Source organism: Ips typographus, linkage group LG4 (assembly GCF_016097725.1).
Source record: "Ips typographus isolate SLU linkage group LG4, UJ_Ityp_2.0, whole genome shotgun sequence".
NCBI lineage: Eukaryota > Metazoa > Arthropoda > Insecta > Coleoptera > Curculionidae > Ips > Ips typographus.
Genome location: NC_138425.1, coordinates 10,624,386 through 10,640,663, shown reverse-complemented (window position 1 = coordinate 10,640,663; position 16,278 = coordinate 10,624,386). Strand labels below are relative to the sequence as shown.

Here is a 16,278-nt window from a genome sequence, read left to right as displayed (position 1 = left end):
TTACATTTATAATTAAATGCAATTAACCCTCATTATTCGTTGTTCCTAAAGTATCATCGACCTGTTTTATCCCCTATTATTTCTTATTTAACCAAACTAGCTCCATCATGGCAATATAATTACCAGACTCAAATGGAAACACAGAGAATGCTGGCAAATTAGTAAAATAAATAATTGCTTTGGTTACTTTAAGAGCAAACCCTTGTTCCACAGTTTGGGCATCAAATTAATTTACAATGAAGTAAAATAAATTGACTATAAGGAAGTGCTAAAGAATTTATTCAGCGATAATGAGAAAATAACTTTTTTTAATCTGTTTGTTGTGGCTGGCAGTCTTTTGTAGTTTTAGGTAGTAGTGCTAAATAATTTACATAAATGCTTGTTTATTCGCTTTCAATTATATGTAATTAATTAAAATTTAGTAGTGGTGTACATTTTATTGATGTGGTTCAATATTGTTTTCCATTCGTAACAGACCAAAAAACCAAATGTACCATGCAGTATCAACAATAATGTCCATGAGGTAATTAACAAATCATTTTCATTATTAACGTTTGAAAGATCTCAAACTGTGTTTTTTTTATTATGTTTTGACAAAAATTGTAATAGTAATTAAAGCTTGAGAACTTTCAAAATCATCACAAATTTAACACACCTGCATTTATCACCCTACTCATTTTTCAGTTACTGTTCGGAAATTTTGAAATGTTTTTCAGTATGTAATAATTATAAACTAGGTAGATTTTAATCAAACTAATAGCTGACACCTGATCATTTTTTCAAGCTAAAACTAAAAAAAGTATTAATTGATAAAATGCCCTAGTACAAATAACACACTAACAATTTACATTTGTGCAGTTTCAGTTGTATATTTTACTACTCCAATTTCGATGTTATTTACGTGTAATAATGTCAATAGTATGAAACAGGCTCTGATTGAAAACCAACGTTAGTGTAAATGCCTGAACTGTAATTCTGTTTTATAGAGAGGTTTAATTACAAATCTGTGTTGTTTATAATATCCACAAAATTTTATTAAATAATATTTCAAGGAACTAAATCATCTTAGCAGCCAATTATCACCATAAAATCGCACATCACTAACACCATTTATGTGTATTTGACTATTTTTTATGGAGAAGTTATGCAATTTTACACTGCACTTAGTTGCAACTAAATTAAGTAAGTAATGCCAATTTTCAAAACCTTTTCCAATGAATTACTAACACAGTGAATTCAGTAGGTCTGAAAATGTAAGTATGTTTTATTTTCTGTAGGAAAAATGGAGCAGCTGCTACAAAAGAACTGTTAAAAGGAGATCCGGACGCTCACAATTTCCAGGAGTACACCTACAAGAAGATTACACCATGCGATATTTGTTCACAAATTTTAAGAGGTACTGACTTTATTTAGAGAAATAAAATACTATGACCTTATTTGAACAACTATGAGTAATTACAGTTCTCTTAAATTCAATTAATTTAACGTAACCAACTGTACACAAACTGAAATAGTAATAAGCGCAGTTTAACCTTTAAAGAAAGAGAACATAACGAAATTACAGCCTCAAAAAGTAATTTGAAAACCTTAATAAAAGTGTAAACTTTGTTTCCGGCCTGTTTTCCATGAGTTGTACAGCCGGGCGTAATTGCAGTCTTTGACACAATAATTACCAACAAAAGTGCTGTTTTTTGCATGCTGAAAGAGTGTGTAGAGTAATTAAAACTGGAACTTAATTTCGGATTATTACCAGGAAGTTTGCAATGTTACGTCATTTTCCACTATATTAAAACCTTAAAAACAAACTAGGGCACTAGTCCATTTTTTAAACTCTCATAAATTTACACTGTAAAATATTATCAGAGCTCCCAAGGGAGTAATCGTTATTTTATCCATCTGAACAAAAATCGGGGGTAATATATTCCGGCTGGGTTATTATTTTATTTTCGTGCATTGCAAACAAAAATACCGAGGTCTATTTTCCTCTGCACAGTTCGTAAAATATTGATAAGTTCACTGTGCAAATGCGAGATAAAAAGACTAAGCTTTCAAATTCTACGGTATTTTTGTTCTTTCCATAGGGATCTGAATCCCGAGCTCCGATTTTCCCGGTTTTTCGATTATCGTACATCCGGAAAGCCCCAATTCTACGAATTGATCTGAACTGTTAACCGCTTTGCTACCACATCTAAGCTGGATTGGCATAGACGACAAAGCAATTACTGTAATTGCAAATGTCAATAACAAGATACTTGATATTCTCCCCTTGGAAATTTGAGTTTGACCAGTTTATTTGTTTAATGCATTCTATGAAGGTAGAGAATTTCAGAAAATCGTGCTTTTATTAAGATCTGGACGAAATTCCGGTAAAAACGAACGAACGAAACTGGGTTGGGTCATCAAAGTGTGGAGCTACTTCCTTTCCAGATAATTAATGATTTTCCTAACATTCCAGGTCACACACGTCAGGGGCTTAAATGCAGGATATGCAAAATGAATGTACATCACGACTGCCAAAAGGAAGCGCAGAAATGCCAAACAAAGGCAAAACTCCTGCGAAGACAAAAATCCACGTCGGAAATCGAAACTAGGGTGCCAGACATAAGCGCCGATGACGAAAGTAAGTTTCCCATAACTTTTACTATCACCACTACATTTTTCCCCCTGCTCTCAATTTATTTTGTTTAGATTACTTTTTTCTAAACCACTGGACTTTTTGTAGCAAACTTAATTAATGTAGCATCTGACAAGGGACAATAATAAGTTTCAATTAACCTAAACGACCATCGGTTTAGTATAATTTACCACCTGAAGGAACTTACTGTACAGATCACTAATAGCTGTGCGTATCTTCTCCAATATCGCGTAAATAATTGATACAGCTCTAAATTTCCACTGTCTGAAACAGGTGTGGACGACTGTCTCTATTGTTTGTCGACGAATCCTGCTGTCATCTAAATGGAATTTGTGTAAAGTACACTTTAAGATTTATTCCCCTTTTCCTAGAGTTAGCTGCAAGCAGTATGCCCACTATAAATCGACGAATCTTGGATAAACCATTGGACAACGCCTACCTCTCTAAACTGTCCCACGAGACAGTAAACTTAGGTACATTTTTGTTGTTTTTGGTTTTGTTGTTGTTTATTACTAACCTTTATGCTTTGAAGATAAGTATTGTGTTTTAGCTTTTTTAATAATACGGTTTTTTATTAATTTTCAAGCTTTAGGTTAAGCTAAATTTTAAAAGTTTCCATTATGGATGCGTAGTAATGTGCAAACCTACGGTTCGTCTGGTCATATGACTTTTGATTCTTTGATTACCATGAAAATAACCTCAACCAAAGTGCGTACTGCTTTTGTGTAGTACCCTAGTTATAAAATATTGAAACATTGTTTTGAAACTTTCCCGATTTGCTAGCGATAATTGGCAAAAGACCTAATTACACCATTTATTTGAAACATGAAAGAACCACAATCAACCGAAGTCGACCAAATTTACCAAGTGCTCAAACAAGCAACGGAAATTTCCAATTCGAAACCGCGTGTAAACGTAGACATTTCGGTTGAGCGGTCCAATCCTGGAAGCGCTAGTGGTTCGGGGCAGAGCCTCAATAAGGGGCCCCGGGCTGGACTGACTCCACAACCCGCCAGGGCCATCGGTTCTAATTTGGCCGTTGTAAACCCGGTTCCGTGTTCCACCAGCTCAGGTTTGTTCGATGCAATAAACAGCTAACCGACCTAATATAATGGGCTGCAATAAATAATTTATATTTAGGTTTATTAAGTAGTTACATTATGGTAATGGCAATTTGGAATAATGTTCCAACCATAAAGAAAGTTTGTAAAATTCTCTTCTATTGAAATATTCCTTCTTTGATCCTTGGTGATGTGGCGTTTTTTAAAAAGTAGAGAGATTCTACTTCGTTCAACTTGTAGCAAAGAGGGAATATGTAGATTGGAAAATTTCTAACCAATCAGCAAATTTGGAATGCAAAACTCAGCCAATTAGTCGTAAGCTTTCCGCACTCCTCATTTATTTGTGAATCGATGTCGGAAACTCCGGACAATTGAATTCCCTTTCGAAAATCTGGAGTTGCATATCAATCTCCTTAAAAGCCTTTTAATCTAATCAATCATGACAAATGTTTTTAATTCTATGTCTGGACCCATATAAATAATACATTTAATTTACCGGTACATCGTTCCAAGTTGCTCATTACCGTCTCCTAGATACTTTGAGCGAGTAGTGCATGCAAAATCTAATTTTATTCCCTAATTTTGTCGATCCTTTCAAAATAGCCGCAATTTCTTGTTGAGGAATCAGTCTGATTTCCAATTTATTCCAATTTGCCTTCCCACTTACCAATCTGGGGGCATATAATGAAATGTGGACACATCGGAATAGCTGCTCATTGTTGCCACGTGTACTCGTTTCACTCTAGAAACAAGTAACCAATTACATCCTTAATGAACGCCAAAAAATCGCTTTATAAATTTACAACAGCGTTCCGTCCAATTGTTTATAAAGCCAACTGGAAAATTCAAATATGTAAACAGAAAACCTTATCGTATATTTCACTGTACCAAAAACACATTACTGAAACTCGATATGTAATTCGGCATTGATGGAAAAACGGAATCGATTTTATGAACCCTCTTTAATGAATATTTGATTATATTGTATGTCGATATGACCAGGAAGTAGAAGAAAAATACCTGATGTGTTGATAGAGTGCAGAATAATATATTTTTGGATTAAAAAATTTTGAATTTCGTAAATTATCATTGTTGAAATTTTTTGATTTATGATCTATACTTGATCAGGGAGAATTTTTCAATTTGAATTTAGTTCAAAAACAAACTAACCTTTTTTATGCGGTGAGACGTAAATGTCAAACAACGAATTGAATTGAATTACGTTTAAACTATGTTTTATAGTAAATTACGTAACTAGTGTTGTAAGAAGCATTTTACGCCAAAGTGAAAAAAGCGGCAAGTGTGTTTTGAGTGCATAAAACGCCTTATAACACGTGTGACGTACTTTACCTACGACCAAGTGGTAAAGTCCTGTTTGAACTGATTTAGATTTATTTCAACTGTGTGTAAAGAGGGTCATTACGTAACTGAAAACTATTTATACACTATCGGGCGTAAGTAAAATCATATAAAACATACTACTACAGTAAATACTGAAAAGTGAGTTTTAACATAAATTGAGCTGTGGTAAATGAGAATTCAAGTTATGAACGTATACCTATATGAAATATTGGCACAACAATAAGCTGTGTCTAGCTCTCAATTACCTGCATAGTTTGCAATAGGATTAACAATGTAATTTATGTTTAATATGTCAACAAGTTTAATTGAAATGGTAAAGGTTACACTAAAATAATTACAGTTTATAGTGATACTGTGAATTGAATAGGAAAATGCATCAAAGGAATCCAACTAATTTTGTTTGGAAATCATTGCATTAAAACTGACATAAACTATAACATAATTGTGATGCAACGATTCTGTTTATGACTACATTTACTTACAATAAAAGCATTTTCGTAACAAATCGTTGCATCATTAAAAAAAATCATGTGTGCGCTTGTTTGAATTTTGAGACTCGTAATAGGAAAATTACTTCCGATTTTGTATAGCCCATCGGCGCAGTAAACAAGGGCCGAGTAGTGCGCAGCCACCGACGCCTCCTCAAGACCAAACCTCAATGCGCAGAAGACTGTTCGCCGGCATGAAAAGTCTGACAGGATTCGGGTCCAGGTCCAGGCACGGCAGTCCGGGTCATCGCTCCATCTCCCTGCCAGAAAGTAGGCAACGCACGCCACTGGTTTTCAATGTTGTGATTTACCCTGTCGTTTTCATCACTAAACGACAGGGTTTGATGTTGTTTTTGTATGTGTGTCTACAGCTTTTGGTGTAATGACTGTTTGCATTTGGCCACCAATTTGCTTATAGCTCCCTGAATGGCAATTACCTGCTCCTAAAGTGACCTATCAGAGAAAATTCACCATTCGATTTTGACCATGTATATTGCAAGCTAAAATAGTGATGTTGCAAAGTATGTTTTTTCAAATTGCACCTTTATTTTTTTATCAATCTTATGGTATTGAGTTAGTAAGTGCAACCGTCCAATCCACACAATCCAATACACAAGAAAATTAATTAATTAGAGGAAGTAGTGCCTAAATCCTTTTATGCAAGCTAGATTATTACATACTAATGCACTGTATTAACTCTCCTCATTTAGGATTGCTATAACAATACGAACTATACCGAAAATTAAGCAAATATAAATATGACACTCACTTTTTTATGAAAGTGGTCTTTGCAAATATGTCTAAAACCCTCTGAATTTCCTTCGATAGGTCATCTGGCGCATCAGCAAAAATTCCAACCCTCCAAATATATAAAGTGGAAAGCTCCTATAAAAATATACTTAACCTTAACCAGATAAAATCTTGGCCATTCAATAACTCTTCCGGCAACTATCAAATTTGGCAAAATTCAATTGTACCGCCTGAAGTGCCTTCCAGTTTAAGAGAATTTCTAAAACGCTATAGAAATATTAAACCTTAAAATCACTGTGAAATAGTTTGGTTATTCTGGATGGAACTTAAGAAGAATTATTCAATATAACTCTCTAAAGTTAATTTAGAGTACTTTCCCTCAAAGTAGTTTTTTATTTATGACTGGGTCATACTTGAACTAGTTTTACATATGCAAAACTTAATAAATGACTTCCACCAGCAATTCCAACTTCAACTCCAATGGAGGTACTTTGAAAAACGAAAAGCTGTAATTGCTCCAATCTGCATGGCTCTAATAAGTTTCCGAACTAACTGCAGCTCTAGCTATAATATCCTCAAAATACCGGTACAGAAGCGTAAACTAAAAAGCACTTACAAGTTTTGCTATCTAAATTAGATTTTAATTTTGAAAACACAACTAAATCAAAAATGCGTAGTTTTATGTAATGTTTCATTTTGTTTTACTCAATGCCAGTCTTAATTTTTAATTTCATAACATTGAGTTATTACGTATTTACACACTTATGTAATCAATTATCGCAAAAGTAATTGTTCAACTGACCCTATATTGTCAAAACGCTTAACTGAGACCTGTTAACTTTACATTGTCCTTATCAAGTTTACCAAGCCCTAATTGTGTTTGACGTGTAAATACGTTTTGTAGTTTGAAAGTTGCAGTCTTAATTAATAATTTCTGTAGTTAGATTTTAGCAGGTTTCTGGCAGGAAGATGGAGTTTGAGTAAAACAAAACGATCAGGACGGAGCTAAGTAAGAAATTATTATTTATCTTATGCTATGGAAGTGTTTAGTTTGTGCTGTGTCTATCTTTTGGTACCCGGCTTGATTTGACAAAATTCTTATTGCGTGTATCTAATTGCCGATGAAACAACGATTGAAATAATAATAATAAAGGCCAATATTTTCTAATGAATGAATTCTAATAAGAATATACTTCACCGTGAGTTTTTTGGCTAAACTAATCCCGCTTAAAGCTGACTTAATTAGTATTCTGGCAACTTTAAAAACAAACATTTCAAACAAATCACAATCAACAAACTATGTAGGGTTACATTCAAATAAAGTTTCCAGCTTACTATCTTTAAAACCTTTTAAAAGTGAAAAATACCGCAACCGCTAAAGTTTGAGCCAGATTTGGAGTGGCATTTGTGAATTCTAACTTAAAAAAAAAAGATTAAGTTATGCTACGTTTTCAGAAAGGAATTCACAAGACGGGTCAGGGAACCGTCCGTTTGGTCAACCCTTATGTTTAGGTCCCCAATTAGATAATGGAGATATTCTCGAATTACCTCCAAAGTGTCCATCCCCTTCACCCTCTAAGAGCAAAAATTCGCTCGCCGGGTCCAAAAAATCCCTAGCTAAAAATAATAAAAAATAAAGTGGTTTGTTAATAGTTTACTTTTATAAACTGCGCGTTATTACTGAAACAAAGACAAGATTGACGACCAGTTGTAAAATTGGACATTGTACATTTTGCCTACAATTATGATTTATATTATTGTATAAGAGTGTGAGTTGAGTTTTTGAAATTTTTTGAAAGGCGATATGAAAGTATATTTTTGATTGTATTTTTTCTGACTGTGATAATAAAGATGTTTCAAAGAAATGAGTTTTCTTTGCAGAAACCTTTCAGTGAGTTTTTAAAGTAAATAACTTCATTCGTTCATATTAACCCAAAATATGCCCCCAGATTAAAAACTATTCCTTCACAAACCTTCATCAGCTTTTGCATGTTATTATGTGTAGTAGACTAGTAGAGTGTGAGTTTTGGTAGAATTAAAAATACAAAAATACTAACAATTACAATTCAACACTATAATTGAGCACTTAGAAAAGTAGTCTTAGATTTCACTTATTTCACAAGTAAACACATATTATCAACTAAGTTTAAATTTCACAATTATTTCGTCTAGGGAATAGCATGAAGATACCTTCTTCCAGTTCGGGAATTTTTTGCCCGATGTTTGGAAACTCCAGTGTTGGTCTGTACTATTAGATTCATTGAACGATATACCTTCAAGACGGTTCTGTTCCTATAGTTGCAAATTTTCAAATTATTGTAGTTTATGCTAGAAGTCATTGAAAACTTTGTTTCGTTTAACGTTTTTAAAAACATGATATAGCATAAACCAAACTTTAATTACTCAATTCCCTTAGGTAATATCACCACAGTTGCATGTATATACATTGCTACATTGTTTTAGCTTTTTAAGTATTGAATCATTTTTCTAAAATAGAGTTAGAAAGTTGCCTGTTTTAGCTAGAAACTTAGTTTTTTTTACAAATTTACCACTTAGTTACCTTCAATTTGTAGTACCTAACTAGTTCAGTCCTTAGTTTTCATTGAACTATAAAACAGGCAACTCGCTTTTATGGAAATTTAATGGGACATTATTTGACTTACTAAAATACCCTTTAGCTCCCCATTCGCCGCGTCGCCAAAAGCTCAATCTACGTATGAAAAGCTTGTCTTTGGACTCCCCCGAAAGTACCGAACACGCACAACGGAGACAAAGACATGGTGCTAATGCTGCAAGCGATCCACATTCAAACCACAGCTCTTCGTCGAAGATTCAGTGTATGGAGGATATTGTTAATATTTTTTGATCTTATTTCCTATTTTCATTGGACCTTGTCCCTCAGTCTAATGTACAAATTTGGTTTTTTGTCAAGTTGATGTATTGTGTAGGAAGCCAAATTTGTATTTAAACATTTTTTCAGCTTTCCTACTTTGCCTTTTTAAATGCACGGCCTTGCACAATAATTGTTATAATTTTTTAAAGCACACTTTTAACTGTTTACTGGTGTGTCCCACAATAACGACTGAGTTGTCCGTTATATTTTAGATTAATCGTATTTTTACTAACATGCATGTTTCACAGTTGTTGCAAGTACTGTTCCTCCAAGGTCTCTTCCGACCCACCCCGTAAGAAAAGATTGCAAACCTCTATCAAGTATGCATCTATACTTTTACATTGCACTTATATGACAAAGGCACAGACAATTTTTGATACGTTTTTATTTCAGTGTCTTTATCATATAAGTTTTAGTACTCTAACTTTTATACTTCTAGAGTTTTACACTAAAATGCATCTTTCAACAGATTTAAATTTACTAAGTGGAAATGGGACATTAATTTAAAGTTTCTTTAGCACCCACAAGTCCAGTGCACAATCGCAGACTACTGTCTGCAAAAAACATCAGAATGTCCTCTGTAGAGCTTCCGGACGAGAATGAAAAAAGCCCTTCCTCAGCTAGTACTTCGCCTTGTCCAAGTCCAGTAGGAAAGGTAACTGAAACTATCACATATAATGCAAATTCTAATACAATATCCCAGTAGCAATTAATAGTATCAGCTTATACACTCCAGTAAAATTAAACTCGGTAAAGCTATGCAACTTTCAGAAATCACAGAGGCTATTGCCAACCAACCTCTACGTGGTATTGTACAATTTCAAAGCACGACATCAGGATGAACTGGATTTAAAAGCCGGATACAAAGTCACGGTTATTGAAACCTCAGATCCGGATTGGTGGAAAGGAAAATGCTTCGGGAAAGTTGGTTTCTTTCCTTCCAAATACGTTTCCAAGTTATCTTCCGGAGAAAGACCTTTACAGGTAAAATTGTAGTTTGCTAATTCCATTGTTATTAAATTCATTGTAGGTAACCCACAATCTTCAAGTAACTGATGGGGATAACGGCTTGACACTTCTGAGGGACCAAATCGTCATACAAATTGGAGATGAAATTGACGGTATGGTGATGATCCGCTCTGGTGACAACCGGCAAGGTGTTTGTCCTGTTAAATTTTTACAGGTTTGACTTCTTTACACACTAAAGTGAAAACGGTTCTGAGACTTTTTCTTATTGCAGGAAGTGTGACAACGTATAGAAATGGCTTGTCAAGCCGACAATCCGTGTAATTGTGCTGCTGGCATACAAAAACCGCAATCCAAGGAGCCGAAACAACCTAAAAAACCGGAGACAACATTAAAGAAAATTTACTACCCAGTTGCGACACCGCAAAACCGTCATATTTTCAGGAATAACAACAACACGTTCAGCAAACCAATACCTAAAAAAGACAACAACTCCGGAAGCATTTTGCGGTATTACTACAATAATTTTGCGAAAGGCAGGAAAGACACGAACGTATACCAAAACGCGGTAGAGAGGCGTAGAAACGAATTAGCATTTCTCCACGGCAAAGCTCCATTTTCCTCCACAAAACGCCCATTATCCATTAGACTATCGACGCCCAAACACGTGGCTAGTCTATTTAACAGGTCTTTTACGTCAGATTCCCAGAAAAGACCGTTATTATTACAGGGATCCCCGTACAATTATGAATACCGCCCCACGCCCCATTTTCAAATAATCGCCAACAAGGACGGTTTAAAGATTTCCTCCATATACACGATCAGCGAAAGCGTAGAAAAATTTAGTTTTCACAGAAAAAACCTATATATTTCGTCAAATAGTAGACCTCTTTTTGTTAGAAAGTGATATATTTTCCCAATGTCCAAGACCTATTTTTGTAAATGTAATAGGCTAAGTGTGGAACCCATGGATAAAGGTTTTCTAAAAACCTATTGATATTTATAATATTTCAAATGGTACACAACATTAAATTTGAAGTCTATTTCAACCCAAGTATAATACATACAAAAGTAAGTAAATGTGTGTAACTTTAATTCTATTGGAATTAAAAATGTTCTTGAGACTAGCTAAAAAAATCTAGTCTAATCATCTCATAGGTTAACGAACCATTCTGTAAAATACCTAGTTAATTAAAAGCAAATTCATCGTCTTCGTAATTAAAAATCCCAAAAGTTTTTTCCCAGTACAAAACGTAACGGAGATTTTAATCAGTGTCCTCGTGTACGAGAAAAAGTCCATAGAAACTTTAAATCTCTAATTAATGAGGATGTCCCAGTAACTCACAGGGACACGTTTTTTACAACAAATTGTACAGCAATGCAACTTTAATTAACAGAAAATACACGGAGCAAATTTATAAAAGACTAGCATGTTGTTATAGCTTGATAAATAGTCTATCCTCAATTAAAAGTTTAATTGAGAAATTCATACACAACTTACAATGCATTGAAAAAAAATCGGAATTGTAACTACAAAGTTAGGTAAGTTTTTTGACTTCTGTTTTAAAATATCAGTTTCTAATGTTATGTAAATTTTTATTTGAGAGGATCTGATAAATGATAATACATTATTATGTTTTCAGACCTTTTTTGAAACAAATTATAAGTCAGTATATGTTGTTGCTTCTAGTCACTAAATATAGTAGCTAGAAAAGTGGTGCAAAAATTTTAGATTGTTGTTAGTGTTGTCAACAGTTTAATTTTTTGAAAAAATTTATTAACCCATCCTTGTTGGAAACTGTTAGAAAATATGACCCTTAGAAGCTATTGTAATATACCAAATTATTTAAAAATTTGATTAATTAGAAAAGTTTTGTTCAAATATCTTTGAGGTCAATATAACTTAATGGATTTGAGTTAGTTGACTTGAAAGACAAATTTAATACCTGTGCACTTGACCAATTAATCTAAGGTACAATATAGATTGATAGAAAATAATTTAAAAACTTGAGATTTATATAAAAGGCAACCAAAAATATCACACTTAAAATACAATTTTAATGAATCACCACTGGCCTATTAAAATTGTATTCTTGTGGATGGAGAAGGAGTAAGTGACGCCACTAGACTACTTTGTATTTTAACGCGGACAGCATAAGTGTTCTAGAATGTATTGAGAAAGAAAATATTGATTTCCCTTGCACTTAAAAAATTATAAATTAAACAAATTGTATGAAAGCTTTAAATTTAATCTGATAATTGTTCTGGTACAAATACAAGTAAAAAATGTTTCAGTGAAGGCCCAAGCGTGTATATATAAATATTCATTCAAGTATGTAAAGACAAATTATCTTAAAGTAACCAAAAAACATCCAGCACTTCCTTTTTGATTTTGTAAAATTTTATATTGATGTCACAAGCACGTTTTGTTAATCACTGTGTAAAATAAAGATAATTTAAAGTTAACTTTTGTTTGAAATACTACAAACATGCCCTAAGGGACTTGATATCATTAATATATAACCATATTTAGTCCGACATTTCATCACTAAGCTCAGTAACCTAAAACCAAAACAAAACTGGATGCTGAACAACAAAAACAGCGTCAAATGTCATACCTCATCCAAGTTAATGGCATTAAACAATTCCGTTAATTTTGCCACATCTTCCAGGTGTTTGGAGCTGTTAAAAACTTTTAGTAAGAACTCAGTCCCTTCTTTTTCATATTCAGTTAAAATCAACTTAGAACAAGCCACACACTGATCGTACTTGACAGTGGCGGGCAAAATCTCACTAAAAGTGGATAGAAATCCTCTGATGGAATGTGGAACAATTCCCAAAATGCAATTTTGGTCCGAATTGGCAGTTGCAGACTCAACGTTAGATCTCGACGATTGATAGTAAGCCGAAGCACCAATTCTTAAAGTTTAATTTTAGTGGATAACACATTAAATTAAAGAAGACACTAATTTAGTTACCCATCTTTATGCTGTAACACTGAAACTGCTAATTCTACAGCTAAAGCGCCTGCAATTTGCGATACACCTGGCCTAGTAACTGTGCACTGTTGATCTAATGTTCTATTCTTTAATGACTATAAAAAAGTTACTCACTTACTGTGTTTGTCAAAAAATTAAACTCAAGTAATAAAAAACATAAAATTAACTTACATCTCCAGGAGCTGTAACATCATTACAAAAATAACAGCCCAAATTCTGACCCTGAGTTACTTTAAATCCTTCCATCTGCGATACAACAGGATTGTCAGCGTGATCGTCAACTTTACATCCGTGCCTCATCACTAAGTAACTGTCAAATCCCAAAGCTGCATTAATTACCACCTAAAAATGCTCATCAGATAATAATTGTTTCAATATTACTAAAAACTCCTACTTTATTGTAAAAAGCTCCTAGCATTGTAGGCAACCATCTACTCTCGCGAGAATCCATTAATAAAAATATTACATCAGAACTTTTAATAAGTTCTTTCAGAGTTTCTACACTTTCTAATGTTTGAGCCATTGTGCTTTCACCAACACTGTGTCCAGGCATTGGTATAGTTAATTGAACACCTTTTGATAACTTAAACCAACCCCATTTACTATTAGAATATAGTTATAAAAAAAAACTCTACTAAGACATACAACACCTGGAAAGATTTCTTTGAGTCTCTCTGCTGCAGCTTGCGCTTTAGGTCTCATTTTCACAGAATCTTCATAAGTAAATAAGCTTTGTCTGACTGGGTTTGAGAATGAAACTGTAGAGTTATCAACCAATGTTATATTTCTCACACCCCACGCCTACAAGCACTAACAAAATTAAAATGCAATTAAAAAAAAATTAAACTCACCAAAAGACATCTAGCAACTGAACATCCAAGAGTTCCAGCGCCCAAAAGTAAACATTTTGTTACTCTAACTTTATCTAAATCAATATCAGGAACCACCCGCCATTTCATTAATTTTAAATTTAAATCAATAGAATTTTCCGCCAATCTATAAAACACACATTAATTCCAGGCAGTTAATTAATAAATGTGATTTACACTTTAGGATCTAGACTGTTCTTCATGTTTGCCATTCGTGGTCCCATTTTTCCCCTTTCATTCTTTTCCCATCCCACCCAATTAAGAGGAGTTGTATGGTCAACCAATGGTAATTTTACTGTATATATTAGGGATTTGTCAACAGATAATTGAACACCTTCTCGTGTACACTGCAAAGCAATTAACTTCTGAGGTGTTTGACTCAAAAATGGGCTAGAAAAATGCTTAAGATGTACTCAACTCCCTGATTGAATGTTTTGAACATACCAATAATATGTGAGAAGCAATGCAAAATTTCTCAACTGTGCCCCTATAATTCCATCTGAATTAGAAATGTTAAAGAATACAAAATAAATGTCTAGTGCTGTTTCAGAAGTCAAGTTTTTTATTTCCATTAAATCACCAATCTCACCAGTTTTGACATTAAATGTGAAGTAAGGTTTTTGATGATCACTTAATTTTCTAAATCCCTTATAAAGCTGCTGACGCTACAAATTAAACCTTTAGTAATACAATGCTTTAAAGTATAAACATATTTTTACCAACTCCAAAGTAAGTACATCAGACAGTATCTTTTCATCAACCACTTCAATTACTACATTTGATACCACTGGAAAAGCAAACCAAAAATAGTAATGGTACTTTTTTAAATCCTACAATCAAAACTGTTCTGTAAAGCACTAAAACTAATTAATAAAACAGGACTTACAGCAAAAGATAATATCAGGAAACAATTTAATACAGAAGGTTTTTGTAAGGCTTCCCCACTTAAAATTTTCTTGTACAAATTAGAGCCTTCTTCATTTAAAATATCCACTTTATTACATTCTTTGAACTGTTCTATGGTGTTTTTATTAATTATCTTTCCATCAAATTGAATGTAGTTATTTTGAGAGTTGAAGTCTCTATAACCAGATGATCTAGTTAGTTTCTATTAGTAATTAGGAGATTTTAATGCTGCTACATGAAAGATGTCTAAAAGTTCTTTTAAAAGTAAATTTATTTGTAGGTGACATTATCAGTAACTTCATGCCTTAACATTTGTGTCCTATTATCAAATGTGCTTACTGTTTGTTTAAGGACAATAATCCAAATATTAGCTGACAAGTAGTTGATCTCATTTTACCCACTGTCCTACTACTTAAAGATGAAAAATTTCTTAAATTTTCTCTTATAGAAAGACTTGAATGAACTGTAATAACTAAGAACAGTGATCAGGAGTCTTGAACTCATGCCAGAAATCAAATAAAACTCTTCAAAAATATAAAATGCATACTGTTTTCTTGCAATACTGCATAATTCAAAGCAGAAACCAAGACAGAATACTCACTGATTAAATGATGTGCTATCAACTTCCAAAAACGTAAATGATATATTTCTGTTTCGTATAATGGGGTAGTATCCCCAGATATGCCTTTCTGTTTCACTCAACTTATCAACATCCAGTTTAATTTCTGTAAGCTTACTCCAAAAGCTTGGGCTTACTAGTGAAGACAGCTGGACATAAGTTAACTTTTTGATCACTGATGAATCCATGATTTTTTTATTTCATTCTGTACAGCTGGAAATTTATAGGACCAAAACTCTTATTATTCTAGCTATGGATATACTGCAGATTTATTTATTTAAACTTAATTTATTGATAAACATACACTGACACTGACAGACCATATCATAACACAAAGGTAAGGTTAGGTTTTTAATTACAAGTGTCAAATGTCAAAGAAGAAATTAATTTTCTTACAAATGGTTCTGACAAATATGTTCACGTGACCTTTTAATAGCCAGGGTTAAAGGAGGCACGTGATTAGTGAGAGTGACTTTTGTTTAATTTGTATTTATTATTTTAGTAGGTACAATAATTATTGACTATTGATTGGAAAGTATTCTGCGTATAGTGCTTAATTTTAAACTCACAAAAAAGCCATTTAAACCAGTTTAAAGTATGTAGAAGAAATAGAAAAACATTGGTTGGCTTCAATTTATATAATTACTGTGCCTGGCCTAAACAATAATTGTAATTCAAATATCTTCTAAATCCTGTAAAATTAAATTTTCCAACAAATTGGCGCTCAAAC

The 16,278-nt window shown here is 33.3% G+C and overlaps 2 protein-coding genes across 14 annotated transcripts in view; one reads left to right on the top strand and one right to left on the bottom strand.

Moving 5' to 3' along the window:
• Stacl (SH3 and cysteine-rich domain-containing protein) overlaps positions 1 to 13,956 on the top strand; it is a 52,141-nt gene extending 38,185 nt beyond the window's left edge. For 2 of the 13 annotated variants that reach the window (XM_081978858.1, XM_081978857.1), the window contains exons 11-22: positions 476 to 523; positions 1,278 to 1,396; positions 2,456 to 2,620; positions 3,007 to 3,108; positions 3,468 to 3,707; positions 8,469 to 8,537; positions 8,975 to 9,133; positions 9,438 to 9,509; positions 9,708 to 9,844; positions 9,946 to 10,173; positions 10,220 to 10,372; positions 10,430 to 13,956. In XM_081978858.1, coding sequence (XP_081834984.1) covers positions 476 to 523; positions 1,278 to 1,396; positions 2,456 to 2,620; positions 3,007 to 3,108; positions 3,468 to 3,707; positions 8,469 to 8,537; positions 8,975 to 9,133; positions 9,438 to 9,509; positions 9,708 to 9,844; positions 9,946 to 10,173; positions 10,220 to 10,372; positions 10,430 to 10,438 — 1,501 coding nt within the window. In that variant the 3' untranslated portion in view covers positions 10,439 to 13,956. Of the gene's footprint in view, positions 1 to 475; positions 524 to 1,277; positions 1,397 to 2,455; positions 2,621 to 3,006; positions 3,109 to 3,467; positions 3,708 to 5,648; positions 5,817 to 8,468; positions 8,538 to 8,974; positions 9,134 to 9,437; positions 9,510 to 9,707; positions 9,845 to 9,945; positions 10,174 to 10,219; positions 10,373 to 10,429 lie in introns of all 13 variants that reach the window. The other 11 variants (XM_081978859.1, XM_081978860.1, XM_081978863.1 and 8 more) reach the window with 11 other exon arrangements.
• Positions 12,384 to 15,872, bottom strand: Atg7 (Autophagy-related 7). Its single transcript, XM_081978871.1, has 12 exons — positions 15,531 to 15,872; positions 14,910 to 15,105; positions 14,743 to 14,853; positions 14,468 to 14,688; positions 14,201 to 14,413; positions 14,006 to 14,150; positions 13,800 to 13,955; positions 13,549 to 13,737; positions 13,326 to 13,496; positions 13,134 to 13,249; positions 12,774 to 13,074; positions 12,384 to 12,717 (listed from the first exon to the last, which is right to left on the bottom strand). Exons 1-12 carry the CDS (start codon positions 15,734 to 15,736, stop codon positions 12,685 to 12,687), a joined length of 2,058 nt encoding a protein of 685 aa, XP_081834997.1. The 5' UTR covers positions 15,737 to 15,872; the 3' UTR covers positions 12,384 to 12,684.
• Between the last annotated feature and the right edge of the window lie 406 nt (positions 15,873 to 16,278).